The sequence below is a fragment of the Rutilus rutilus genome, assembly GCF_951802725.1.
Source record: "Rutilus rutilus genome assembly, chromosome: 9".
NCBI classification, from domain to species: Eukaryota; Metazoa; Chordata; class Actinopteri; order Cypriniformes; family Leuciscidae; genus Rutilus; species Rutilus rutilus.
The window spans coordinates 407,501-418,261 of record NC_140223.1 but is presented as its reverse complement, the minus strand read 5'-3'; the positions used below and the strand labels follow the sequence as shown (position 1 = coordinate 418,261).

The following is a 10,761-nucleotide window of genomic DNA, read 5'->3' as shown; positions in this document are numbered from 1 at the left end:
CCCGACTATCTGTGGATGGTACCTCTGAACCTCACGCACAAGCTCAGGCTCCTTCCCCACCAGAGAGGTGACGTTCCACGTCCCTAGAGCTAGTTTCCGTGTCCAGGGATTGGGTTGTCGAGGCCCCCGCCTTCGACTGCCGCCCGATCCACTTTGCAACAGCCCCTTACAGTCCCTCCTGCAGGTGGTGAGCCCACAAGAGGGTGGCCCCACGTCGCTTCTTCGGGCTGAGCCTGGCCGGACCCCATGGGGGGAGGCCCGGCCACCAGGAGCTCGCATACGAGCCCCAACCCCAGGCCTGGCTCCAGGGTGGGGCCCCGGCTGCGCCATGCCGGGCAGCGTCACGGTCCTCGTTTTTAATCCTCTCATAAAGGGTTTTATGAACCGCTCTTAGTCTGACCCATCACCTAGGACCTGTTTGCCTTGGGAGACCCTACCAGGGGCATATACCCCCGGACAACATAGCTAGGGTCATTCGGGTACTCAAACCCCTCCACCACGGTAAGGTGGCAGTTCAAGGAGGGGCGAATTTAATGTTTTGCCATGATTTTATTATTTTTAAATAGAGAAATCGTGGTTTTGAATAATGTTTGCAAAAGGTATGATTACACATGTAGACAATTCAGCAATACGTTTGCACTAATTGAAGTTGCACTATATATTTTAGTTCTCACATGATTTTATATAATTAAAAATATTGGTTTGTTAAATACACACAGTGTTATGGTGTTATAACTATCATATTTAATACAGTCTCTCTTCAGTTAAAAAACAAAAACACATACTGTCCACTCATCTGAAAATCTGTGTAAAAAAAAAATCTTGTTCAGATCTTGTTTTTCATGCCTTAGACTAGCCTAAACTAGAGTAACACAAACACATCAGTAAACATGGTAAACGGTTTGGCACTTGCTGTATGAACACACAAAATCATGTACATGATTTGAAAAGGTTAAATGGTTCTGAAAAAAACACACTTGTATTGTTCGCCCATTGGAAATGAATGGAGACGAATTTCCTCAAGTGGAAGCGTTTGGTACTGCAGCCAAACAACATCTCACTGAAAGCTCATTTATTGAGATATCATGCTCAAATTTAAAGGTGCATTGTGTAATATTCAGGAGGATCTGTTGACAGAAATGCAATATCATATACATAACTGTTTTCAGTGGTGTATAAAGACCTTACATAATGAACCGTTATGTTTTTATTAGCTTAGAATGAGGCATTTCTCTCTACACACACCGCGGGTCCGCTTACATCGACATGTTTCTATGGTGGCCCTGAACGGACAAACGCGTTTCGTCACTATGTTGTTCTTCGTGCAAAGAAGCTTCAGCTAAAGTCAGCGAATAAAACACTGACACAATGATGAACAAGTGACAATAATATTCGCAATAGCATCGTTTTACTGAATAATTAAGTAAACATAATTTCTTAATTTATCTTTGTAAAGAAACCTCATTGTTTAACTGGCTACTCTCTGCTGTCTCAGACGACGACGTCACTTCCTGTCGGCCACCGTAACTTCTGTTGTTAAGTGATGAAAATTTTCATTTCAGGGTCAAACACAGACGTAGACGACTGAATACAACCGTAAAAAGTATTTATTATTCAGTAATCATTCCGTTTGTAGTCAGTAAAAACATGATCTGTAATTTTTCAGACAGTGCAAAGTAGATTTTCTCCGAATCAGAATCATCATGAGATCAGTGAAGCGGCTCGGCTCGGCTCGGATTTACAGTCGGAACCACACGGTCCACACACACAGAAGGCCACAGACGGACACAGACGCGAAGAGAAACAAACGAAACTGCGCTGAGATTCGCAGGGCAGGTCTGAAGCGTTAGCATGAGGGGAGGAGCTCTGGCAGTTTGACTGGCACATTCACTGTCCTATCAGCATTAGTTCCTGTATGAGGCTCCTCCCATAGTCTCTGACTGGCAGGATTTTCAGGCAGTGAGGCCTCTCATTGGTGCTGCTCTGTGATTGGCTAATCCATAATGTCTCTCCATCAGAAGACGTAGATTTTGTCTCTCTGAACCGCGTCGAGGTCGTCGTCCATCGTGAGCAGGACCTGAGACAGACAGACAGAATGATGTGTGTTCATCACCAGTGTTGTGTGTAACTCATTACAAGTAACTTGAGTTACGTAATCGGATAACTTTTTCAAGTAACTAGTAAAGTAACGCATTAGTTTTCAAATAAGTTACTTTTTCAAATAAGTAATACAAGTAACTTTGTTTTCACATTTATTGACTGACAGCTCTCCTGTCCCCATGTTGAGACAAATAAGTGCAGAGGCGTTTTGTGTGTGTGTGTGTGTGTGTGTGTGTGTGTGTGTTTGTGTGTGTGTGTGTGTAAACATGATGGTTATTGTAGTTCAAGAGATTTTTTTGTTTTTATTGATAAAGTGTTAAACTTTCGTCTCCTGCATCCTATTCTTCTGTTATCCAGAATATCAGCAGCTGAAAGGTTTGTTTGAGCGGCGCCCTCTACTGTACTCTACTATACTGTACACTACTGTACTCTAGTGTACACTACTATACTGTACACTACTGTACTTTACTCTACTGTACTTTACTCTAGTGTACACTACTCTACTGTACACTACTGTACTTTACTCTACTGTACTCTACCTCTACTGTACACTACTGCACTCTAATGTACTCTACCTCTACTGTACTCTACTGTACACTAATGTAATCTACATCTACTGTATTCTACTGTACACAACTGTACTCTAATGCACTCTAATGTACTCTACCTCTACTGTACTCTACTGTACATTAATGTACTCTACTGTACACTAATGTAATCTACCTCTACTGTATTCTACTGTACACAACTGTACTCTAATGTACACTACTGCACTCTAACTCTACTGTACTCTACTGTACACTAATGTAATCTACCTCTACTGTACTCTACTGTACACGACTGTACTCTTCACGAATGTACTCTATGCTACTGTACTCTACTGTACTCAACTGTACTCTACCTCAACTGTACTCTACTGTACACTAATGTACTCTACCTCAACTGTACTCTACTGTACACGACTGTACTCTACCTCAACTGTACGCTACACGAATGTACTCTACGCTACTGTACTCTACTGTACTCAACTGTACTCTACCTCTACTGTACTCTACTGTACACTAATGTACTCTACCTCAACTGTACTCTACTGTACACGACTGTACTCTACCTCAACTGTACTCTACACGAATGTACTCTACCTCTACTGTACTCTACTGTACAGGAGTGAATCTGCATTTCCTTCAACCTGAGGCTTTTACATTTGCCAAAAAATATAACTTTTTTTTTTTGGTTATAAAAACAAGCCCAGCCCAGGTGAAAAAAAAGTAACGTAACACATTTCTAAAAAAGTAGCTAAGTTACACAATTAGTAACCTTTTTAAGGGAGTAATTAAATATTATAACACATTACTTTTAAAGAAAAAATATTAAGTAACGCAAATAGTTACTTTTTAAGGGAGTAATGCAATATTATAACACATTACTTTTAAAGAAAAAATATTAAGTAACGCAATTAGTTACTTTTTAAGGGAGTAACGCAATATTGTAACGCATTAATTCTCTAAAAAAATAACTAAGTAACGCAATTAGTTACTTTCTAAGGGAGTAATGCAATATTGTAACGCATTACTTTTCTTAAAAAAGTAACTAAGTAATGCAATTACTTACTTTTTAAGGGAGTAACAATATTGTAACTACTTTTCTAGAAAAATGACTAAGTAACGCAATTAGTTACTTTTTAAAGGAGTAATGCAATATTGTAATGCATTAATTCTCTAAATAAATAACTAAGTAACACAATTAGTTACTTTTTAAGGGAGTAACAATATTGTAACATTACTTTTCTAGAAAAAATTACTAAGTAACGCAATTAGTTACTTTTTAAGGGAGTAATGCAATATTGTAACGCACTAATTCTCTAAAAAATAACTAAGTAACACAATTAGTTACTATTTAAGGGAGTAACAATATTGTAACATTACTTTTCTAGAAAAAAATTACTAAGTAACGCAATTAGTTACTTTTTAAGGGAGTAATGCAATCTTGTAACGCATTCATTCTCTAAAAAATAACTAAGTAACGCAATTAGTTACTTTTTAAGGGAGTAACGCAATATTGTAACGCATTACTTTTCTACAAAAATACTAAGTAATGCAATTACTTACTTTTTAAGGGAGTAACAATATTGTAACATTACTTTTCTAGAAAAAATTTATAAGTAACGCAATTAGTTACTTTTTAAAGGAGTAATGCAATATTGTAACGCATTAATTCTCTAAAAAATAACTAAGTAACGCAATTAGTTACTTTTTAAGGGAGCAATGCAATATTATAACGCATTAATTCTCTAAAAAAATAACTAAGTAACGCAATTAGTTACTATTTAAGGGAGTAATCCAATATTGTAACGCATTAATTCTCTAAAAAAATAACTAAGTAACACAATGAATTACTATTTAAGGGAGTAATCCAATATTGTAACGCATTAATTCTCTAAAAAATTAAGTAACGCAATTACTTTTTAAGTGAGTAATGCAATATTGTAACATTACTTTTCACACAAAAAAAACGTTATTACTTTTTAAGGGAGTAACAATATTGTAACACATTAATTCTCTGAAAAAAATTAACTAAGTAACGCAATTAGTTACTTTTAAGGGAATAATGCAATATTGTAACCAGGGCTTGACATTAACACCCGCCAACCCGCCAAATGCGGGTGGATTTTGCTCGTGGCGGGTAACGCAGTCACTCCAACTAGCCACTTTGGCGGGTTGAATAATTGTAGTCTTTTCAAAAGGGATCTGAAATAAGTGTGACACTACGACACTACAAATCCCATAGGGCTGTCAACGAATATTCTAAATTCGAATATATATTCGAATAGTTTTAAAAAACAGATTTTCGAAGGTGAAAATGAATATTCGAATGTGGAAAAACGCCCGCGGTAGCAGAGGCGCGGCTGTCTGCTTTGCGAGTGGGCGCGCTGCCTGAGGGATCATTTTATTTAACGTTAAACAGAAACATTTCTGAAGTGTAGGCTACTGTACTGACTGAATAGATATTGCATGAATAAGGTAGATACAGCAGTTTCATGCACTGCAGGCTTCCACTGGTTTGATTATTTACCGTTTCATGTCAAGGCAAAGTTCCATGTTTACCACAGAACAGCTCGCTCGGAGCGTTCAATGTCGATTCTACTGTAAAACTTCAATTAATGTTAATAATATTTGTTTCAATCACTGAATGAAGCCTGCTATATAAGAGTCGCGACCTTAAATTGCGTGCACAAAACTCTTGATCAGCACTCAACATTTGCTTATTGTTGTTGTTCATTTAAACTGCACAGAGCGCGTGACGCCTCATTCATGCCGCAAGACCTCCAGACACGCGTAAACGCGTCTTTACACTCGCGCCAGACGCTCTATTCGCGTTTGGTGTGAACGCAGCTTGAGGGAGGGCGAGAGAGAGAAAGAGTGCCTGCGAGTGAGTGAGCGAGAGTGAGTGAGGTCTGCGGTCTTGGCCATTAGTTGATTTACTTGTTTTCGTGTAGGTATACACGTTGTCAAATATGTTTAAACTTAAATAAACTACCTATACAAGTAGTTATGTCTCTTTGTATTAATTTGTCATGTTATTGACGTAATGCGCATCATTGACAAAATGCGCAACCAGATGTTCGAATAGTTCGAATATAGGCTATGTGTTTTTTTTTAGAGGGAATATTCGAAGGTCATTTTTGAGCAATTTTGACAGCCCTAATGAGTATTGTCGCTAGTGACCGACAACAAAGAATCGGAGAGACAGCTAGCTGCCCTGCTGGAGTTATGTCGTATGCCGGTGGAGCAATGTGGCAACATATAATACATAATACATGGTTTTATTTTAAAAAAGGAGCTTTACACACAACCTTATCAGAGCTAATGATAATGACCTGTATTGTTATATATTTATGTAGTCTTGATTTGGGTGGATGTAACAATGGTTTTACATTTAAAAGGGTTGTAAATCTAGTTCAAGTAAATTTTAGCACGCCATAGTCCACTTTTATCAGGTAATTTCACAACAACAAAAATGTGGCTAGTAAAAATGCTGTGTGGCTAGTAACTTTGGAAAACCACTAGCCACATTGGCTAGTGAGGAAAAAAGTTAATGTCAAGCCCTGATTGTAACGCATTACTTTTCTAGAAAAAAATACTAAGTAACGCAATTAGTTACTTTTTAAGGGAGTAACAATATTGTAACGCTTTAATTCTCAAAAAAATGACCTAAGTAACACAATTAGTTACTTTTAAGGGAGTAACGCAATATTGTAACACATTAATTCTTTAAAAAATTAACTAAGTAACGCAATTACTTACTTTTTAAGTGAGTATCGCAATATTGTAACATTAAAAAGTAACTTTCCCCAGCACTGTTCATCTGCCAGGATTATTCTCTAGTTTATTCTGGTTTGGCTTTGACGGATGTTTGGACTCACCAGGAAGGATCCGAACATGGCGATGGACGACAGAAAGTGCCAGATGTCGTGGTCATCGAAGAAGGAGAGCAGAATACACTCACGGTTGTGCTCGCGAGACTCCGCTGGGGTTTTCTGGACACACACATGGAGTCTGATCAACACAAGTGTGTGTGTGTGTGTGTGTGTGTGTGTGTGTGACTGAGTGTGAGAGTATGAGTGTGTGTGTGACTCACCTGCCATGTACTAAGCCCCTGAAAGAAGAAGAACAGAGCAAAGCCCCAAACCACAGCAGTGAAGAGGATACACACCAGAGCCAGACACTTGATACGCTCACCGCTGCGCAGCTACACACACACACACACACAGAGTAAAATCATGTCAAATACAAACATCTTCAAAGATCTGAATGAGACTAACACAGATTTAATCGATCATGACCACAGGAAGTAGCATCAGTGTGTGATGATGTCATAGCGCGCACCTTCATGATGATGTAAAAGGCGAAGTACAGCAGAAGGTTACAGATGCCGATGGCCAGCAGGTACGAGGCGAAGTCGTTGGGTCGTTTGATGAGGCCGTACGATGCCCTGCACACACACACACACACACACACACACACACACACACACACACACACACACACACACACACACACACACACACACACACGGGTCATGCGTGTGCTCGGCTCCATGTGATCGAGAGAGATGCTGATGATGTTGATATAGTGTAACTCACAGTGACCAGTTCACAATGTTTCCCATCACCAGAAGAACCATCCGGTCCTAAAGACAAACACACACGTCAGACACAGATATACTGCTGCTGTGTGTGTGTGTGTGTGTGTGTGTGTGTGTGAGTGAGTCTGTGAGAGTTAGTCTGTGTGTGCTTGTGTGTGTGTGAAAGAGTTTGAGTGTGTGTGAGACTGTGTGTGAGTGAGTGAGTGAGTGAGTGAGTGAGTGTGAGTGTGTGTGTTGTACTCACGATGTACATGGGTCCACTGCACTGACGAATACAGTCTGTGTAGATCACATTCAATATCCTGCGCAAGATCCCAGAGTCTGAAACACACACACACACACACACACACACACACACACACACACACACACACACACACACACACACACACACACACAGAGAGAGATTAAGTAAAACACACCATCAGTTTGTCCTGCTGAATGTAGGTTCAGTGTGTGTGTGTGTGTGTGTGTGTGTGACTCACCGAGTCTCCAGCGGCCCATGTAGTAGAGCTGAGTGCTCAGGAGCATCGTGGCCAGGATGTGTATCACCGAGAAAACGATCCAGAACACCGTGTTACCCTTACCAAACACCTGAGACACACACACACACACACACACACACACACACACACACAGGTTTGTTTGACTCATCTCATTGACATCCAGTGATATTTTCTGACCCCTAAATCTCACAGAAACTAGTGTATGAGATTCAGGCAATTTTGCCATTAAACTTTTCCTCTTGTAAACACAGAACTTCTACTAAATTGATGTAAATGAGCTCATATAACCGTAGTAAATTATGTGTGTGTGTATGTGTGAGGATGTGAGTATGTGTGTGTGTGTGTGTGAGAGTGTGAGTGTGTGTTCTCACCACCCCCAGCACAGAGAAGAATATAACCGCAGCCAGGCATGCGTAAGCTGAGTAAGCGCTGGCGTTGATGTCCGGGTGTCTCTTCTGATAAAGCTTCAGCATACACAGTCCAGCGATCATATACATGAACGACGTGTCTGAAACACACACACACACACACACACACAAAGATACAATTAGATCAGGGATTCGCAAACTTTAAAAAAATTTTTTACTTTGCTCCTAAAATTTCAAGTTAAGTCACTATGAATAAAAATCTATGTTCTAAATTAGAACCCTTTAACTGTAATGTAGAACCCGTTATCTGTAACGTAGAACCGAACCCTTTATCTGTAACGTAGAACCCTTCATCTGTAATGTAGAACCCTTTATCTGTAATGTAGAACCCTTTACCTGTAACGTAGAACCGAACCATTTATCTGTAACGTAGAACCCTTCATCTGTAATGTAGAACCCTTTATCTGTAATGTAGAACCCTTCATCTGTAATGTAGAACCCTTTATCTGTAACGTAGAACCGAACCCTTTATCTGTAACGTAGAACCCTTCATCTGTAATGTAGAACCCTTTATCTGCAACGTAGAACCCTTCATCTGTAATGTAGAACCCTTTATCTGTAATGTAATGTAGAACCCTTTATCTGTAATGTAGAACCGAACCATTTATCTGTAACGTAGAACCCTTCATCTGTAATGTAGAACCCTTTATCTGTAATGTAGAACCCTTCATCTGTAATGTAGAACCCTTTATCTGTAATGTAGAACCCTTCATCTGTAATGTAGAACCCTTTAACTGTAATGTAGAACCCTTCATCTGTAATGTAGAACCCTTTATCTGTAACGTAGAACCCTTCATCTGTAATGTAGAACCCTTCATCTGTAATGTAAAACCCTTCATCTGTAATGAAGAACCCTTTATCTGTAATGTAGAACCCTTTATCTGTAACGTAGAACCGAACCCTTTATCTGTAACGTAGAACCCTTTATCTGTAATGTAGAACCCTTCATCTGTAATGTAGAACCCTTTAACTGTAATGTAGAACCCTTCATCTGTAATGTAGAACCGTTTAACTGTAATGTAGAACCCTTCATCTGTAATGTAGAACCCTTTATCTGTAATGTAGAACCCTTTATCTGTAAAGTAGAACCCTTCATCTGTAATGTAGAACCGTTTAACTGTAATGTAGAACCCTTCATCTTTAATGTAGAATCCTTCATCTGTAATGTAGAACCCTTTAACTGTAATGTAGAACCCTTTAAATGTAATGTAGAACCCTTCATCTGTAATGTAGAACCCTTCATCTGTAATGTAGAACCCTTTAACTGTAATGTAGAACCCTTTATCTGTAAAGTAGAACCCTTTATCTGTTCTGTAACGTAGAACCCTTCATCTGTTCTGTAATGTAGAACCCTTCATCTGTAATGTAGAACCCTTCATCTGTAATGTAGAACCCTTTAACTGTAATGTAGAACCCTTTATCTGTAAAGTAGAACCCTTTATCTGTTCTGTAACGTAGAACCCTTTATCTGTTCTGTAATGTAGAACCCTTCATCTGTAATGTAGAACCCTTTATCTGTAACGTAGAACCCTTCATCTGTAATGTAGAACCCTTCATCTGTAATGTAAAACCCTTCATCTGTAATGAAGAACCCTTTATCTGTAATGTAGAACCCTTTATCTGTAACGTAGAACCGAACCCTTTATCTGTAACGTAGAACCCTTTATCTGTAATGTAGAACCCTTCATCTGTAATGTAGAACCCTTTAACTGTAATGTAGAACCCTTCATCTGTAATGTAGAACCGTTTAACTGTAATGTAGAACCCTTCATTTGTAATGTAGAACCCTTTATCTGTAATGTAGAACCCTTTATCTGTAAAGTAGAACCCTTCATCTGTAATGTAGAACCGTTTAACTGTAATGTAGAACCCTTCATCTTTAATGTAGAATCCTTCATCTGTAATGTAGAACCCTTTAACTTTAATGTAGAACCCTTTAAATGTAATGTAGAACCCTTTATCTGTAATGTAGAACCCTTCATCTGTAATGTAGAACCCTTTAACTGTAATGTAGAACCCTTTAAATGTAATGTAGAACCCTTCATCTTTAATGTAGAATCCTTCATCTGTAATGTAGAACCCTTTAACTGTAATGTAGAACCCTTCATATGTAATGTAGAACCCTTCATCTTTAACGTAGAATCCTTCATCTGTAATGTAGAACCCTTTAAATGTAATGTAGAACCCTTCATCTGTAATGTAGAACCCTTCATCTGTAATGTAGAACCCTTCATCTGTAATGTAGAACCTTTTAACTGTAATGTAGAACCCTTTATCTGTAAAGTAGAACCCTTTATCTGTTCTGTAACGTAGAACCCTTCATCTGTTCTGTAATGTAGAACCCTTCATCTGTAATGTAGAACCCTTTAACTGTAATGTAGAACCCTTTATCTGTAAAGTAGAACCCTTTATCTGTTCTGTAACGTAGAACCCTTTATCTGTTCTGTAATGTAGAACCCTTCATCTGTTCTGTAATGTAGAACCCTTCATCTGTTCTCTAATGTAGAACCCTTCATCTGAAATGTAAAACCCTTTATCTGTAACGTAGAACCCTTTATCTGTTCTGTAACGTAGAACCCTTC

The 10,761-nt window shown here is 38.8% G+C and overlaps 1 protein-coding gene across 2 annotated transcripts in view; it reads right to left on the bottom strand.

The window, feature by feature from the left end:
- Nucleotides 1–1,589: 1,589 nt before the first annotated feature.
- Nucleotides 1,590–10,761, bottom strand: part of sidt2 (SID1 transmembrane family, member 2) — a 25,171-nt gene continuing 15,999 nt past the window's right edge. For both annotated transcript variants that reach the window (XM_084419868.1, XM_084419867.1), the window contains 8 exons: nt 8,123–8,259; nt 7,731–7,839; nt 7,490–7,566; nt 7,244–7,290; nt 6,987–7,092; nt 6,739–6,849; nt 6,524–6,637; nt 1,590–2,077 (listed from right to left, as the gene is read on the bottom strand). In XM_084419868.1, the coding sequence (XP_084275994.1) occupies nt 2,015–2,077; nt 6,524–6,637; nt 6,739–6,849; nt 6,987–7,092; nt 7,244–7,290; nt 7,490–7,566; nt 7,731–7,839; nt 8,123–8,259 (764 nt within the window). In that variant the 3' untranslated portion in view covers nt 1,590–2,014. The remainder of the gene's footprint in view (nt 2,078–6,523; nt 6,638–6,738; nt 6,850–6,986; nt 7,093–7,243; nt 7,291–7,489; nt 7,567–7,730; nt 7,840–8,122; nt 8,260–10,761) is intronic.